This window comes from Lacerta agilis, chromosome 15, assembly GCF_009819535.1.
Source record: "Lacerta agilis isolate rLacAgi1 chromosome 15, rLacAgi1.pri, whole genome shotgun sequence".
NCBI lineage: Eukaryota > Metazoa > Chordata > Lepidosauria > Squamata > Lacertidae > Lacerta > Lacerta agilis.
The window spans coordinates 28,442,102-28,460,387 of record NC_046326.1 but is presented as its reverse complement, the minus strand read 5'-3'; the positions used below and the strand labels follow the sequence as shown (position 1 = coordinate 28,460,387).

Below are 18,286 nucleotides of genomic sequence, written 5' to 3'. Positions count from 1 at the left end.
TGCACAGACAGGTTCAAGTGAGCCAAAAGCCTCAGATCGCGACTTAACAAAGAACAATTTACGAGCTTCGGAACTCGACTGAAGTTACCAAAAACCGCACATGATATTGAAAGTGTTTTCCTATCGACAGTCTATACTAGCAATGCCATCATACAAATCTATGGTGTGACCACATTTGGAATAGTATACAAAGTTCTGGGACTTCCAGGGAGGATCATGGCAGACTGACCGTCTTCTGTCGGCAGCTTGCTGAAAGAGATAATTATGTAGTGATTGATGATAGCCAAGGCATAAATCTTGGCCACTGAAATTCACTCTAAATATGAGAGTGAATGGGGGCTTAACGTGAAGCCTTGATTTTTCATCCACTCGGGGCAGGATGCCTTAAACCAGGCATGGCCAAACTTGGCCCTCCAGCTGTTTTGGGACTACAATTTCCATCATCCCTGACCACTGTTCCTGTTAGCTAGGGATGATGGGAGTTGTAGTCCCAAAACAGCTGGAGGGCCAAGTTTGGCCATGCCTGCCTTAAACCACATATACTTCAGCACATGCAAAGAAGCCCCCCGCCCCGCCCTGCCTACCTCCTTCGGCCTCACCCCAAGGCGACCGGCCATATCCAAAGAGGGCCTCCGTTCTTTCTTCTTGTTGGGATCATGAATGCCGACATTACTAGACAGACTCTTCCCTGACATTGAGGCTCTCCTCAGCTCCGTGAGGCTCATGCCGATCTTTGACATGCACGTCTTTTTCAGCTTCTCTAGGGGCTCTGTCTTGATGGACAGGACGGCTAAGTGCTCCGCGACGATCTCCGGGTCGACCTTCAGGGCCCTGTGCCCGATGCAAGGGATTATTTTCACCGGCATATCGCTTTTCTGCAGCAGGGTTTCTGGATCTTCGGGCACAGCGGACAGATTTGTCAGATCCAAATCGGAGGGGTCTTCGTCCTCTTCTTCGATGGAGCTGACCCGAGCATAGACTTTGCTGACAATGCGGTCCAGTTCCAGGGCACTGACGGTCTCGTTCTCTGTGTTTTCGTCAAAAGGGTTGCCACCGATGGAGCAGCTGGAGACCTCATTGATTATGATGCTGGCCACCTGCTCAGGGAAGATGACCTTGTTAGTCCTCATGTCATTATACAGCTCTTGCTGGGACCCAGATTTCTCCATGACATTGCTGAGGACGGTGTGGACAACGTGGTCGACCTTCTCCTCGTATTGCGGGTGCAGCTCTGGCTGGTTGCTGTCGGCCACCAGTTCCATTTTGTTCTTTGACATCTTTTTCTCCACCGACGTCTTCAGCTGGCAAGCGATTTCGTTGACATCTGTCTTGGACAAAGCCTTCTTCTCTTGGAAGCCCAACTCCTTCTGGGCGAGTAGGATTTTCGTGAGCAACCTGCTTAGGATCTCCTCCAGGAAAGCCACCGGCACTTGTGTGACCAGGGGCACCTCTGTGGGTTCCATTGCCCCAATATTGCCAAGGAATTTCTCGATGATCTTGTCTGTTTCCAGCTTTATTTCCGCACTGGAGCGGGGTAACTCATCCTCCATGTTCATGGTCGACTGGAAATCACGCCCGGAGATTTCGCTCACCATGAAGCAGGCGACCCGGTTGACAAAGTCCTCCTTCTTGTTGGTTAAATCATCGTACATAGAGGCTTCGGAGCTGGAATGCCTGAGCATGTCAGTGTAGACGGAATCCACAACCTCCCCAACTGCCCGGCTGTCTTCTGAGCCCAAGTCCTCCAATTCGTCGTGCTGCCAGACTCTCATATTCTTCTTCGAAATAAGACTTTGCAAGGAGTTAATCATCTTTCTGCCCACCTCCTTCATTAAGGCAACACTCCTTGTATCCAAGTCGTCCACAGGGAGGGCACAGAACAGTTTTGAGAGGAATTTAGCAGCCACCTCCTCTAAGATGATAGACGACAACCCCTTGAGGTGGGATCGCAGTGGTGTCTCACCCTCTGCACCCGCAGGACCACCCCCATATTGTTCTTCCAGCTTTCTTTCCGCTTCAATGGCCTCCTGCTGTCTGCCGAGCTCCTCCGAAAAGTATGCCTGCAACGGGTTCCCATAAATCTCTTTCATCACCAAGTCAGTGATCCTTTCCATAAGGATCGTGCAGCCCGTCCTGATGCATTTCTCAATGGCCGGTGCAGTTCCAAACTCCGGTAAAATCTGGTGGTAGACGGTGTTGGCCACCGTTTGGCTCACGACACGGTTGGGCTGCACCCTGTCAAGGTACTGGACTTCAGCGTTCTTGTCCTTGGAGATCTCTGACATCACATTGCTCAGGAGCTTCATGTGAATGAAATCGAACTCGGCGCACTGTTCCTCGGCGTTGTCGGATGACGTCGTGGGGAAGGGGAGAATTTTGGACAAGAGGATTGCCAGAACCTCGTGTATGAACCTCTGAGACACCAGGAGCGGGTTTGGTCTGTCACTGCTGACTGGTGATGGAGTGCTGTTCTTCTTTACCTCCATCAACACTTTCTTTGCCATCTCTCCCATTTCAAAAGGTTTTGAGGCCTGGCTCTGGGGTGTTCTTGGCAGCCCCTGGATCTGGTATCCTAAAATCTCTTTCTTTATCGCACTGGCCAATCTCTCCACAAACATCTGGTCGCTTTCCTTGCCTTCCCAGATAGGGGCTCCAGGAGCCCGATCTTGCAAGATGCCACACAGAGAACCATGGATGATTTTAGCCACGTCCGTCTTCCCCACGGATGGGAAACCCTGCCCTTTGATGGGGAGCTGCAGGACCTTAACTGGGGACTTGGCAAACTCCTTTAAAATTGATTCCACTAGATTTCTGACTGAGGACTCCTCCTCCGCAGGCACTGCCTCTTTTTTCTCCACCGGGCACACACTGGTTGTTGAGGAGAGCAGCTTGCTTACCAGCCCACTAAAAATGTCTTTCAAGAAAGTGGAGGAATAAGCACCTCCTCCATCCTCAAACTGCATCGCCTGCACCTCCCCTTCCCCAAGCTTCACGTGGTGAATCGTCCAGTCAGATGTTTTTGCAGAAAAGCTGGGGGCAGGAACTGGCGGAAGTTGACTGGGAGGCGAGTATGGCTTTTTGCGCTGGAGCGTCCAATCATCTGCTTCTGCAGGAAAGGCAGGAGGAGGGTGAGATCCGCAGGGAGGCGAGGGCAGCTTATCCTCATAGATTGTCCAGCACTCTGGTTTTGAGGACGTGGTGGGAGGAGGAGACAAAAGTTGGCTGGGAGGAGAGTGTGGCTTAACATAGTGGATCGTCCAGCGGTCTGTTTGTGTAGAATAGGTGGGAAGGGGAGACTTTCCAGGAGGTGAGTGTGACTTGGGAAGTGGATAGTCCTGCCCTGATTGACAGAGAAATTCTGCACTCTCTTCCTCTGTGGTTTCGTACTTTTGGTTTAGAGACCCGGGTTTGACACAGACAGCCTTGCAGATATTGTCCATGAGGCTCTGGATACTTTTGCCTGCCTCGGGAGATGGTTTTCTTCTTGCTTTCTTCCTGGGAGGACTTCTCTTCCCTACACTGCCCAAAGGAGAATCTGGCGAACTTCCAGGGACCCATGACGGAAACATTTTGTGCATTATCTTAAGGAACATCTCTCCGAACATGGAGCCAGAGGGTGTGGTGTCCGGGAGGATGGTCTCCACTCGGTCGAGGATTGTCTCAGCTTCCAGAAACGAGAACAGGTACAGGGAAGTATCCCCAGTAAACAAAGGCATCAGCTGGTATGCACAGATTTCTCTGATTATTAGTGGAGCTAGCTTTTCTGCTAATAAATGTCCTTCGTTTTGGAAAGCTTTAAAAATCTCACACTCCGATCCAAGCTGCTGCAGTAACTTCTCATAGATGCAGTTGCTTATCTGAATCACTTCTTCAGGAGCAATCTTTGGGAGAGGGAGGTCTCCCTCCGCACCATGAAAGACCTTGACTTCTGATATTTTGAACTCGAACACTAAAGCATTGACTAGCCTGGTAACTAGATCCCTCATCTCAGACTCTGATAAACAGCAGTCTTTGGAATATGCCAAAAAGTTTGGGGAGGACAAGATTTTGCAAAAGAAAGCCACAACAGCATCCTCTAAAAAGGCTGCAGAGTAGATCCGTTGAGAAACTGGCTGCTTTTCCTTCTGCAATTTAGCACATTCGCGGGTGGCAGAATCACTGCTGTCTAAAAACGGGTGAAGGTGGAAATTCAAAATCTCCCTTATGAGCAAATTGGCAATTTCACGGAGGGTGCTGTTCCCTTGGACCTTGAGAGTACTCTGAAGCTCGCTTAGGGAGTCAGACTTCTGCAAAATCTGGTTGTAAACTGAACAGGCAATGTCCTCTTTGGTTTCTTCATCCATCTCTGGAGTTTGCCCCGAGGTGTTTCCCAGCAGGATTTGATGTGCCAGAATCTCTGCAATGACATAACGTTTCAGGTTGGCGACCATCTCAGAGAAATCTGTCTCTGAGAAGTCAACCTGGTTGCCAATGCAAGCGTTGATGCTCTCTGGAGTGGGGAATATTCTCTCCAAGAGCTGGTTGAGCATGTCCTCCAGGAGACTGAAAGGGAAGACCGTCATGCAGGAGCTTAGGGAGTCTCCGGCAGAAGGGTCCACATAAGAGGGCGCCTCGTCAAATGTCGTAGACTGGAGGTGGTACTTAAACATTTCGTTGATAATGAAGCAAGCTATCTGAGTGACGTACAAGTTCCGCAGGCTCTCTTTGTCTTCTGGGAGAGGCTGCTGCAACATCACTTCGTGCAAGACGTCACAGTAGACAGAGTCCACCATGCACGCAATGGCTTCTTCTGAAATGCAGGCTTCTCCCCTGTTGCCGTAAGTGCTGATCCAGATGGCTTGCTTCAGAACAATGTCCAGGATGTCTTTCTTCAGCTGCGCAATTGTGCTGCTCATTTCAGAGCCAAAGCCGCCTTCACCCTGACCTAGGCATGCAGTGCTACTAGAAGGAGATGGGAAGATCTGCAAGAGCAGCCTGTCAACAATGGCCTCCAGGACTGGGTAGCAGAGCGCGGTGGAGTAGGGTGGTGAAGCACTGTCTACAGGGACACCCTGGTCCACAACCAGTATCTCATGGATTAGGCACTTTGCTTCTTCCACAGGAGGCGGACCCGGTGCTGACCCCAGCATGCGATTGATGGCACCTTCAAATATCATGGTGGCTGTCTGGCGGGACAACACATGCCTCTCTTTGTCAGTATCTTCCTCAGGCTCCAGGTCTTGTGTGCTGTCCTTGTAGGTTCTGTCTTCTGTCAAGGATCCCAAGGGCGGCTCCTCAGGGCCCTCTTGGGTGTGCAGCTGAGCTTTCGTAAGCTCCTTCGTAAGTGACTTCACCAGCTTCACAGCTGTGTCTCCAATGAAGTCCCCAGGGCCACTTAGAGGGGTGTCCGAGAAAGAGCTGGAGATCCTTGATATCAGCTGAGAAATGACTTCTCCTAGGAACGAAGAAGGACTCGATGGGCCTCTTTTCTCTGCCAGGCTTGCCTGCCGCAGGTCCAAGGGCTTGACAGTAGTTTTGTACACTTCGAACCTAGACATGGAGTCTCCTGCGGCTGCTCTGTCCCAGGTAGGAGACTCCTGCCTGGCTACAAAAGGTTGGACATGCTTCTGCAGGATGTCACCCACAAGGAACCCAGCGATTCGGTCAATCAGGCTTTTGCTCTTATTCTTCACATCTCTCTGGACGGCTTCAAGGGAGCCAGATTTCTGTATGATCTTGCTGCACAGGGAATCGGTCATGTTCTGGACATCTTCGTCCGAATACTCACATTGTTCTGGGTGCATGTCTTTTGTAACCTTGATTTGATGCTTCAAAAGCTTCATCTGGACATCATTGAGCAGCTGGGTGGAGAGCTTGCTGAAGTCTGACTCCGACAGATGCCTTTTGTCCATGGATGTGGAAGGGAAGATTTTTGACAACAGTCCAGTGATTAAATCTTTCAGGAATCCTGAAGATAGGAAGGTGCTGAATGGAGACCGGCTCTCGGTTTCCTCCTGGGTTTCAGAAACATACTCGTGGGACGGAGTTGAAGGCGTAGCCTTGGGCAAGTCTCCAGAAAACAGTGGATGGAGAAGATAATCAGAGATGCCTTTTTCAACCAATCTCTTAATCTTGTCAAAGAGGGCACTCTGTCTCCCGCTGCTGAGGTCATCTGGCGAAGCAACATCTCTTTCTTTCATCAAACTGTTGCACACAGAGTCAACCACATTCTCGACAACAATGTCCATCAAGGGTTCCATTAAACTCGGCTCATCTCCTTTCGGGACTCCGGTAACTGCAGACTTGCCAAAATGCAAGTTGATTGAACAGGCCAATTGCTTTGCAATTCTCTCCAGCTCAGCTTCATTCCACCCTTTGCTTGATTCTTTCTTGTCTCTGGAAACAGGCAGAACGTTGGCTAAAACTCTGGAAACAATTTCTTCTAAGAAACGAGCTGGGAAAACTCCTCCACAGGGACCCAAGGGTTCCCCAAGGCTATCCAGAACGGTCCTGACAATGTCCTCAGACAGAGCTTCAGGGTCGGGGCATCCTGAAGAGGACTCCTCTTTAGAGAGGAATCTCTGAAGATGATGGTTCGTGATTTCCTGAATTATGAAGCTGGTTATGCAGTCTATAAAATCCGTATCCCGACGCTTGATGTCTTTCTGTATAGACTCTTGTGAGCCAGACTTCTCCAGCATATACCTGTAAACAGAATTGACCATGGTCTGAATCTCCATCTCTGAATGGGAACGGCAGGGGGCATCCTTTTTGGCCACCCAGATTTTGTGTTTGGCAATGGACGCCATCACTTGTTTGATCATGTAGGAGCAGAGCTCATCAAAATCTGTTCCCGACACCTCCCTCTTCCCTGGCTTCCGCACCGCACCCTTGCAGGGCGGGAAGAGTTGATTCACCAGCTGGTTGACAACCCTTTCCAAATACTTCTGAGACAAGACAGTAATGTATGCCGGGGTCGGCTGCTGCCGCTTTTGGAATTTCGGGAGGCAGATGCAACATTCGATCTTCTGGATGATCTGTTCGGCCTTGATGTTTCGAAAGGCATTCCGTGGCAGCCTCCGACAAACCACCGGCGGCAGTTGGTAATCCAGAATCTCCGTCAAAATAATTTCAGACGCCTTCTCAGCCAAAGACTCAATGTCCCTGCCTATGTCTCGGTCGGCAGCCAGCTGGAACCCAAACTCCCTTAAGATGGAGTCAACTATTTTGCAGACTGTTCGGCTGTCCACCCGCTGGAAGTATGCCTTCTCCTCGGCCCTCATCAAGACCCCCACGCCAGCCTTTGTAAACTCTTCCACCAGGGCACTGACAAACAGGGTGTTCATCTCCTGGAGGTCGATGCAGGTGTCCTTGTTGTATTTGCTGTGCAGCGAAGAGAAGATCTTGAACAACAGCTGGCAAATGACTTCCTCTAGGAACGATGCCGAGTAAATGGTAGTGAAATCCGGGTGGAACTGCCTGTGATCCCCACGTCCTGTCATGGTCACCACTTCTCTCCGGTAAGTCCTCACATTGCAAGTGGCAGAGTGAGGCTTCCTTCTTGCATGCTTGTTGCTCGGAGCCTGGGAAGTGCATGTCCGGTGATGCATGGCTGTTTCCAGCACTGTCTTGTTCCTGTCCCGCAAGTTCTTGCGGGCCTGATGCCTCCCTGAGACGGGCGCTTTCCACTCTGGTCGCTTGCCTCTCGGCAATGAGTGGTACATGTCACTTTTCCCGCCTCGCGGGTGCTTTTTGCCAAAGCTCTGCCCCCGTCCCTTTTTGCAGGGGCCCTGTGAGAACCCCACAGCCTTCTTCGAGTAAGGTTTCCCATGCCCTGGGTGATCAATGCAGTAGGAAAGCTCTGTGATCACCGGTTTCACCAGGGTATGTGCCAACATGTCAAGCGCTGACTCGTAGGAGGACACCCCTGCCTGAGGCTCCACCCAGGGCTCCTCGCTGTACTGGATGTCGTACGTCAAAATGGTGGAGGCAGAGTCCGTCTTGTGGGCTTTCATCTCCCTGCTTGAATATTGGAAGAGCTCGCCATCGCTGGCACTCTTCCGGATGTCACAGAACTGCTCGTCCTCTGGGAACTCGTCAAAAGCAAAGGTGCCAGTGAAATGGTCCGTCGTGATGCATTTGTCCAAGAGGGTCCGGATCAGCTTTTCGCTCACGACATCCAGCAGGACGACCGATTTGGGCGAGAGTCCCAGGTTGCCGCTGAAGATCTCATTGCCCAGCCTGTAGGCATGCGGGCACACAGATGAATAAGGGTTCTTCCTCTTAGGCATCAGGTCTGTGTCATGGTATGGCGACATGTTCTGAGCTTGGGCATCCGGGAAGTGCCCTGCAAAACTGCCCTGAGGCTGACCGGGCCACATCGAGTCCAAAATGATGTGCAGGACTTTGTTGACGACCTGTTTTGCTTCGGTGGACTTCAAGCTGCGGATGAAGCTGTCGAGGTTGGAAGCGACGCAGCTGAGCCGCTGGTTCTTGTGGGCAATTTGGTCCATTGCCGACAAGCAAGCTCCCCCTCTGATGTCGCAGGGGCCTCGGCAGTCTCCCCTGGAACCTCCGCAAGCACAACGAGAGAAGTAGGGCTGTTGCTGGGGCAGTGCGTCCTGAGCTTTCCTTTCGCTCATGGATTTGCACCTGATTTCGATTTCCAGGCACAGGAGGTGGGCAACCTCTTTCACGAGAGGGTGGTAAACCTCATCAAAGTCCGCCAGGCAGAGGGGTGGCAGGCAGATGTACCTTGACTTCCTCGTTAGGAAGCCTTTCCTGCTGACAGTCTCCTGCAAGATGTTCCTCTCACACAAGATGCCCAGGATCCTCTCGGATATGTGGAATGCCAGCTCTTTGATGTTGACAGGAGCCGATTTGGGGCCCCTGATCCCATGCTCAGGGCAGCAAGAGTCCACTGAGCAGAACATGGAGAGGCTGGTCTCAATGCCATCGTTTCTCTCTCTGGCGCCTTGCCGGGCACAGGGGTTCAGGATGCTCCGGATGACGTTGGAGACCACCGCCTGGGTCAAGGGCTCCCAAAACACATCGAGGCAGGAGGATTGCCTCTTGCAGTGGGGCAGGTAGGTGCTCCTCCAGATCCGTTCCTGGAGCCACCTTGATTCGGACTGGATCATCTCCTGCTTCCACGCTGGGCAAGAGGTCCTGTAACCCTTCTCGTCCAAAGCATCTGTGGGAGGAAACGCAGAAAGGTTTACTATCACACACCTCAGGGAGCTTCTGAAGCCCTGGAAATACCACAAACCAATTCTGGAAGTCCCGACTTGGGTGGTTTGGGGCAAAAACTGTTACTGTTAACTATTAACGGGGTTATGTGCCCAACTAAGTTGTACCCATTTAAATTAACAGCTCGTCATAGCCATGGCAATCAATTCAATTACTCTACTCTGAGTACAATCGGGTTAGATGAACCAGTTCTTTCGGCCTTTGAGTTGGACTTTCCTCCCCGGCAACCCATCTGACGTAGCAGGAATGCTGCTCATCAGACACTTATGCACATTCTCAAACATGCTGGCCACAATGTCCCTGGCAACTGAGCCAATTTCGGCCTGGGAATCACTGTGGAAAAGCCCTGGAACCTCCGATCTCTTGAAGCTGCAGCAGAAGAACCTCTTGCTCAGCTCGCCCTGTGTCTTCTCCAGGATGCAAACAGATGACTCAAGATACTGGTTCTTCATTAGAACCTCGCTGACGATGCTCTCCGCCACTTGTAGCATTTTGAGGGTTTTGTTGATGTTCGCGTCGGTCAGCGGCTGCTTCTCAAATATCTCTTTCAAGATGCCCCCCCACAATATTTATTTATTTATTTATTTATTTAAATTCTGCACCCTGTATAAAACGGGCAAATCATCCCAATTTACATTTCAATAAGTGATGTTAAGCTTTTTACTAACTTTAAACGGTATTTCCAGCCTGCAAGGGATCCTTTCGCTGGGATTCTTGCATGGCAGGTGGTTGGGGTAGAGGACCCTTGGGGGTCCCTTCCAACTCTACACTATGATTATATGCTGCAGAAATGTGAAGAACTGGATTTAAGACCGGAGGAAACAAGGAACCGAAACAAACCGTTGTCTCCATCCCTGTTTTCGGCTGCCACAGAGCATAAGTCAGCTCCTTGAACGGGGCCACCACAACGTAGCCCCAAGGCTTACCTTTTGGCCGGAAGGCGATCAGCTCCTTGATGACGCTCAGGACAATATGGTTGGCCAACGTCTGGATCTCACAGAGGTCTGGGACGTGGAAGCAGGCGAGGAGTTCCAGGTCTTTATGCCTGTCCGGACTCTTGCTTTTGAAGATGTACTGATTGCTCTCCCACTTGGAAAGCAAATTGCTCCCTTCCTGCATGAAGAAGCAGCTTTCCTCCGTCGTTGCCCTTTCGCTGGAATCACTTTGCCTCTTATCCCACCGGCTGAGCAAGCCGTGCTCCCCGGGCTTGGGGCCCTCCCTCAGCGGGAAAAGGTGCGTGTTCTTCTCGTAGCACATGGATTCGCCCTCCACGGCAAACTCACAGAGAAGGGTGTTGACAATTTCCTCGGCGGCATGGCCCAGCTTCAGAGGGCAGATAGCGGAACAGCAGCCGCTCTCTGGGGAGATGGGTGCAGGGCCTCTGGCAAAGGGCTCATGCTGGTGCATGTTGCCAACCTTGCTCCGGTGCCCTGTTTTGGTGAGTCTGGGGACAGCCTCACAGTCCCCTGTTTTCTTAAACAGCTTTTCCAAAATGGTCCCCTCAGGAATGGAGCTTTGCCTGGGGAGCCAGTCGTCTTCCGGGAAATCCAGCCGGAATCTGTTGGAGACCCTGTCCTGCCTCCGTCTTCCAGAAGGCCTCACCCTGGGGGCCGACAGGCAGCCGGGCAAGCACTGGTGCCTCTCCGGCCCGACGTGAGCATCCCACTCCGAGTACCTGAAGACGGAAGGGAATTTGGAGGGCGTTTCCTCCTGCATCTCGGCCTCTTCTTCTGAATAGATCACCATCCCGGGGACGTTGATCGGGGGGAAGCTATCCCTCATGTCTATCCTCCTGATTTTCTTGGACGTAGTTTTCACATTGCCTGGTGACGCGCAGTGGTCCTGAAAGAGGGTTTTGTCCTTGGCTAAACCTCGCCCCGACATCTCCAGTTGCAGGTTTTCCACCATCAGCTCGGACGTGATTTCGGTCAGGCTCTCATTGCAGCGGTCCAGCATGACGCTGATGGTCTCGCTCAGGACAAGGCTCTCCGAGGAGCTGCAGAACAGGGTGGCTTCCTTGTGGGAGAGCTCCCGGTCCAGGGTGTGCTTGATAATTTCCAGGATGCTGCTGACGGCATTGTTGGCGTAAACGTTCAACTCGGCATGGAGCATCTGCACCTGCCGGATGGCTGTCTCAAAGCACTCCTTGGTTACGGCACCGCCCAGCTTGGAGAAGTCCAGGAAGTTGTGGGTTGAGCCCAAAGTTGGCAGCCCTCCTTTCTCTTTTCCCCCCTGCAACTTGTTCCGAAAGCCCTCCACCGTGGTTTCCGCCACATTCCTGACCTGTGCCGAGAGAGAATCCAAAGAGCGGGTCAACTGTGCAAACGCGAGGCTCTCCAGCGGGAATTTCACAATTTCCAAAAAGTTGCACCGGAAGTCCCGTCTGAAATGCCGGGCCACAAACGTCTCCAGCATGAGTACCGTGCACTCCACTGTCTCCTTGGCTATCTTGTCGATTGTATCCATGGCCCCCTTCAGTGAAACATTATAGAAAGGGAAATCGGGTTGGGTGAACCGGTTCTTTCGGCCTTTGGGTGGGACTTTCCTCCCCGGAAACCCATCTGATGTAGCAGGAATGCTGCTCATCAGACACTTATGCACATTCTCAAACACACTGGCCACAATGTCCCTGGCAACTGAGCCGATCTCAGCCTGGGAATCACTGTGGAAAAGCCCCGGTGCCTCTGATCTCTTGAAGCTGCAGCAGAAGAGCCTCTCGCTCAGCTCGCCCTGTGTCTTCTTCAGGATGCAAACAGACGACTCAAGATCCCGGGTCCTCATTAGAACCTCGCTGACGATGCTCTCTGCCACTTGCAGCATTTTGAGGGTTTCGTTGATGTTCGCGTCAGTCAGTGGCTGCTGCTCAAATATGTCTTTCAAGATGCCTTCCTTGGGGAGCACTTGCTTGAGGTAAGTCAGAAAGTCCTCGTAGAAAAGGCACTTGGGTTTTCCCCGGATATCCTTTGTGGTTGACTCAATCTGGAGATACATCTGCCCGTTGTCCATCCTGTAAGACTTCGCGGTGGTGTGTTGGTGCACATGAGAATGTGGGCCGTCAATGTGCAGGTCTTGCACAATGGAATGCACCAGATCACTCGCGAGGGAGATCTGCTCTGACGATAAGGTGTTGACCCGTAGTATCGTCCGATGGTAATCTTCGGTTTTGAAATCGTCAATGATGGTTCCCAGGACTTTGCCAACGACATCCTTTGCGTACACTGTCAAGTCTGACTTGCACAAGCTCGCTCTCATGAGGGAGGTTTCGGAGTCATCGGAGAAGGCTTGGGGCCTCCCTGCCATGCCGTCACCACCATGCATTTCATGCTGGAAGCCGGAGTGCCTCTTCCGCTTCTGCTGCATAGACTGTGGGAGGACCTCTTCCAAATTGGATGCAGCAAAGCTGGCAATTTTGTTTAGCACATTCTGGACCAGTTCTTCCCCAATGGTCTGTGGTGTAGGGTGGAGTTGGGAAAGGGCCAGAGTCATCTTCTGGATCTCTGATTTCCCTGTGGGGGAAGATGCCTCCACAGATGTGTTTTTATTTCTGCCAGAGTTGTCCCCATCCCTTGAGCCAAACAGCATTTCCATGACAATGGAGTAGATCTTCGTGAACACGCTGTCCACAATATCGCCAGCTACACTCCCGGCATTTGCCTGGGAGATGGCATCTATCATCCCATTATAGGCAGAAGACTTTGATTCGGAACCAAAGCATAAGGAGTCGCTGCGAAAAGAAGGTAGGTGGCCCAACTCGCCCACAACCTTTTGGGTAACCTGGTTGAGGACATCTTCAACTCCTGTCACCAGTGGGAAGCCTCCTTTCTGCCCCGATGGCTGCTGCCTAAAAATCCTTTTCAGAACCCTTTTCTGAACCTCGTTTTCCGTCAGAGCTATTTGGACAGACAAAATCTTGAGCAGATCATTCATGAGCTCATTGGCAGAGGCGTTTTCTTCATACGGGATGATGTTCTGGCAAGAAAGCATCTCCCGTTCCAGGTCCGCCTGGATGACTTTCAGGATGGTACTGGTCAGTTTCTCAGCACAAAGTCTCAAGTTGGACAGGGAGTCTTGGACGACAATTTTGGCTTTGTTGCGGTGGCTGACCGCCTTGCCCTCTCCAGCTCTCGACTGACCATCTGTGGCCAACTCAGATTCCAGTTTCTCCTCGGCGAACAGCTCCAGCCTGTGGGAAATGTTGTCGACTAAGTATTTTGCCATCCTTTCCAGGGAACAGTCCTTCAACTCCGATAGCTGCTTAGATCCAAACTCTGCTGCCTTTCTGCCTTTTGTCAGGCCTGGGGCTTTGTGGCGATCTGCTCTGAGATCCAGGAAATGGCTCCTGAGTCCACCCTTGCCCTCTCGGCCAGCCAGCTGAGTGAGAGGCTCAACAGTTCTTTGAATAAGGTCATAGAGGAAGCACTGGAGCCGGTCAGAGAGGGCTCCCCTTGTATTCAGAACAGTTGCAAGGCCAGAGCTTAGATCTTCGAGCACAATGTCCACTATGTCATTGGAAACCAGCGAGACGTCAGGTTTCCCCACCAAAGGAGCAGAGGGGACTTTCTTGGCACTGAGCGTTCCTGCCTTAGAAGTCCCAAGTGTGTGAAGTTTCTCGGTGGCTGAGGGAGAAGGTGAAGCACTTCCCACATCCAACATGACAGTCTGGTAGATTTCATTTAAAAACATCTCAACTGTGTTCTGGATTTGGGCCTGGATATCTCTTTTATAGTCAGGGTTCTTCCTGAAAAGCTTCTCCAAAATGCTGTCCTGCCGGGGTAAGGAGCATTGCGCTTCTGCAGGGGCAAAGACCATCAAAACCAGGCTGACGATCTGGCTGGCGGCGATGCTTTCAGAGAATATAACAGGAGGGATGGAAATCTTCTCCACTTCCCTGTCCAGCCCATGCTTCAGGCTCTTCAGCATCATCTTGGCCACTTCCTGGGCATATGGTTTTAAGTTTGCGTAAGGCGACCGCAGCGCCTTTTCCTTCCCACCTAAAACAGAACTGTTCAAAATGTCTTCTAAGCAGCTGGGCAAACCCCCACACTGATTCGCTAGCATCCGCCTGAGTTCCTGCTGGATGGCAGAGGAGAAATCTGAACTGACGCACGTTTTGAGGTTTTGCACATCTGAGCAAAGCTGGGATTCCACTTTGCAGGTGACAAAAGTTTCCAGCTTTGAGATAAATGTTTGCACCAGGTCTTTAGCCAGGTCTGATTTGGATAGAAGGCGATGCTCGGGCTGGCTAGCCTTGGCTGAATCATCTGAAGTGCTTGTGTGGCTATTCTGTGTTTCCTCCTGGGCAGGTCTTGACTGACAAGCTGTCTCTGGTTCTCTGAAATGCACCGTCGGTGGACTTTTGCTGGTATCTCCAGGTACATTAAGAGGGAGGATGTCGGTGATAATCAGACTCGAGTGCCTGCTTCGGATGCCCTCCGCCTCAGTTTGAGTGGCGCGCGAGATCTTCTCAAACGCCGTCTTCACCAGATCACAGGCAAAACTGCTGACGTCTGCGTCTGGGATCACAGCCTGAGCCCTGAGCTGGGCAGTGTGCCCTTTGGAGGATGGCTGCTCTTCAGGCGGGCACCGACTGATGTCCATGTGGGCAAGAGACGGCGGAGGAGGGCCAGGGGGCCAAACCGGTTGTTCAGCCCAAATATGCTGGAACATTTCGTTCAAGAGATTCCACACGGTCCGGATTATCGGAGATTGCTCTTCCTCCTTGAAGTCCTCTTCCATTTTCTGCAAGGCCTGCTCCAAGGACCACTCACCAGCTGTGGCACATTGTCCTTTCTGCTGACCCCCAAGAGATGAGAAAATGGCATCTTGGACAAAATGCTCCATGTCCTTTTCTACACCTTTTGCATCAGTCCTGCCCTCTTTGTCCGCTTCAGCTGATTTGGGGCTGAGCCTGTTCCAGTGCCGGGATTCTAGCCCAAAGCTTTCATACCTTACTTTATCCGGGACCTCTTCTGTCAGCAGCACTTGCCGCTCCTTGTTGACCGATGACAAAGTTCCGTCACGTTCCCTTTTCTCTTTTTCCTCCGCTTCCATCTCAGAATAAATGACCATGCCGGGGACATTAACGGGAGGGAACGGCTTCCTCGGTGATTTCTCACCTGACATGTGTGTGGCTCCCGGCAACGTCACGCCCTTGGGATCAGGAGAAGCTCCGCGGCTAGGAAGCTCCCCCTGCACTCTGAGGCAAGATCTCGGTTTTGCCGCTGGATAAATACCCTGGAGTTTTTCTGTACTCAAGCTGTTGAACACGTCATTGATGAGCTGAAGCACAATCGAGCTCTCCCTGGTAGGAAGCGTCCCTTCCGGGCACATTTGCCTCTGGATGAAATTTAAGATGCTGGCAATCATCTCTTCCACATACTGGAGGAGGTTTGTCTCTGAGGAAGTAACCGTTTTGGAAACTATCTTGCGGATTGTGTCCTTCACTAGGGCGTTGGCTGCCTCGGATTCTACCGTATGCGGTGGGACTGATGCACAAAGCTGACCCAGAGGTATCCCGATGGCTTTAATCTTGGCACACAGTTCAAACTGGGACACTTTCGTTTGGCTCGAGGTGGCAAACACTTTCAGCTTCTCGATGATAATCTGGACGATCTCCTCTGCGATTTCATACGTCGACTCGAGGGACAGGGGCATCCGAGACCGCCAGAAGGACGGGTCAGGTGCAGAATGCTTCCCAGACGCCATGACGCACATGACTTTGCACTCGGCCATGAAGCCGTCCTTGGAGATGGTCTCAAAATACTTCTTCTGAGTGGTGGAGTGCAGCTTGCTGAGCACGCTTTCCACAATGTCAGCAGCCACGAAGCTGGCGATCCTGGAGACTGACCCGGCGACTGGCTGGCCTGAGGGCGGGCTGCCTAAAAGGCTTTCTGAGATGGATTCCAGGAGGTCCTCCACGGAAATGCTGGCGGAGCAGCCCTGGTCCACCAGTATCATTTTGAAAACGTCGTCGAGGATAATGGCCGTGATTTTGCTGAGGGGAAGTTTCAGCTCGGCAAAAATGCTCTTGAGGTCCTTCAAGCAGATGCCCTCTCTCTGGTCTATAGGGCCATGAGGAGGAGGCTTTTGTTCTCCTTCCACAAAGGAAAGCCCTTCTGTGTCCGTGGTCGTGGTAGTTGTTGTTGTATCTGCTTTGCCAAAGGGACCCCTTGACATGATGCACTTGCGCTTGCCGTGATACAAAGCGCCCGGCTTCTCAGGGCTATCAGCGGGACCTTTCTGCAACTGGGTGATCTGGCTGTCCGATTTGGAGCTGCGCATGCTTGCAGTGGTGGACAGCAGCCCACAGTGCTTGGTCGGGGACAGAAATATGGCCGTCTTCCCTCTCTTCAGCTTCCCTTTGATGAGGTCAGTGTCCAGCGAGACCTGGGTGCTCTTGGTAAAAGAGGTGTAGGAGGACTTGGAGGAGAACAGGGAAGCAGGCTTCCCGCTGATGCTCCGCAGGTCGCTTGGGGTGGCGGGCTTGATGCTGGTGTCCGTGAAGCTGACCTTCCTGGTGGACATGGTGGGGAGGGTCCTGTAGGTTTCGTAGAAGTCCTCGTTGCAGCTGCTGCAGCTGCTGGAGTTGTCCGAGGACAGCACAGACTCTTCGGAGATGGTGTACACTCTGGTCCTGACCCGCTCTTCGAACTTGGTGAGGGCCGGGTAGAGGATGCTGGTGACGGCCGACACGACCCAGGTCATTATATTCTGGATGATGCTGTTAAGCTCCGGAGCAGAGATCTATTATGGAGTGGGAGAGGGAGAAAAAGGGTTACTGACTTCACATGCAGAAGACACTGGCTCAGGTATGTTGTTTAGGGAGAGTCCCTGAACAGAGCACCCAACATTTTGATTTTCATCCAAAAGTAGTCAGGCAGGTGGGAGGCTCTGAATTCAATTGGGGTGGCAAAACTGGGGGGGGCATAACCCCTCCCCGTGCAATGTTTTCCCAATCAAAACCCAAGGAGATTGTAACCAAATTTCCCATGCACATTCCTGAGTTTGATGAGTGTTTCAGCTGTGCTTAGATATGCAACTGGACACCATTTCAAAACAAGATGGCAGACTGAACCTTTTAAAACTGCTCAGCACATCCGCTATGAAATGTATCAGCACAATTCATGGAGCAACCTACTTTTCCTCTTAGGCTTTCCCGGATTCCCGACTGGTCTCTGAAAGAAAAGGGAGGAGGGGGGAGTAAAGAAAACAAAAAGAAGAGGAAGTCAAAATGTTGGAGTGAAGTTGTATTTACATGTGCCTACGATTGGGCCACTTCGATTCTTTCAGGGGTGATCTGGCCAACTTGTGTACCAGTGAGTATCACAGCAACAGCTTCCTGGCCTAAGCAATTGAGACAACTCTGTTGTGGCCAGTTCTGGTGTAGAAGGGGAAGGGAACTCTTGGGATTTTTTTTCCAGAGCGGGATCAATCACATCCATCAACCAGAGCCCCCAAGCCATAGCTTTGGCAAGTGAACAAGGCAACAACAAGGCTTTCAAGTTTGCATGTGGCAGATTAGTATAGGGAAAGCAGAGGGTGGGGGGGGCGTAACCAAGCAGAGGCTAGAGTCTAGACACATCTCGCCTTTTCTTGAACGGGATGCCTACTTCACACGCAGTTCGAACAATAGCACTTTCTTGAAAGATGGTCTGTATTTCTAATTAAAATCTAATTGCTGTATTTCACTTGGCTGGCAGGGCTGATGTGAGCGGCAATTGAGGAACATCTGGGAGGCAGTTACATTGGCTACCCATTCTCTAGAGCTGTGTTTTTCAACCACTGTTCCGCGGCACACTAGTGTGCCGCGAGATGTTGCCTGGTGTGCCGTGGGAAAAATTGAAAAATTACTTTATATATAGTCAATATAGGCACAGAGTTAAATTTTTTAACATTTTCTAATGGTGGTGTGCCTCGTGATTTTTTTCATGAAACAAGTGTGCCTTTGCCAAAAAAAGGTTGAAAAACACTGCTCTAGAGTAGAGGAGAACTGTGCAAATTCCTTATCATGCTTCATTCCAATTCTCTCTGGGGCACTTACGAAGTAGAAAGCAGTTGG

At 51.5% G+C, this 18,286-nt stretch overlaps 1 protein-coding gene across 1 annotated transcript in view; it reads right to left on the bottom strand.

Annotated features, from left to right (window-relative positions):
- The window catches only part of FSIP2 (fibrous sheath interacting protein 2), a 44,409-nt gene that overhangs the window by 8,136 nt on the left and 17,987 nt on the right, over positions 1-18,286 (bottom strand). The window contains exons 16-17 of the mRNA XM_033172557.1: positions 10,155-16,971; positions 585-9,172 (exon numbers count right to left, since the gene is read on the bottom strand). Coding sequence (XP_033028448.1) covers positions 585-9,172; positions 10,155-16,971 — 15,405 coding nt within the window. The remainder of the gene's footprint in view (positions 1-584; positions 9,173-10,154; positions 16,972-18,286) is intronic.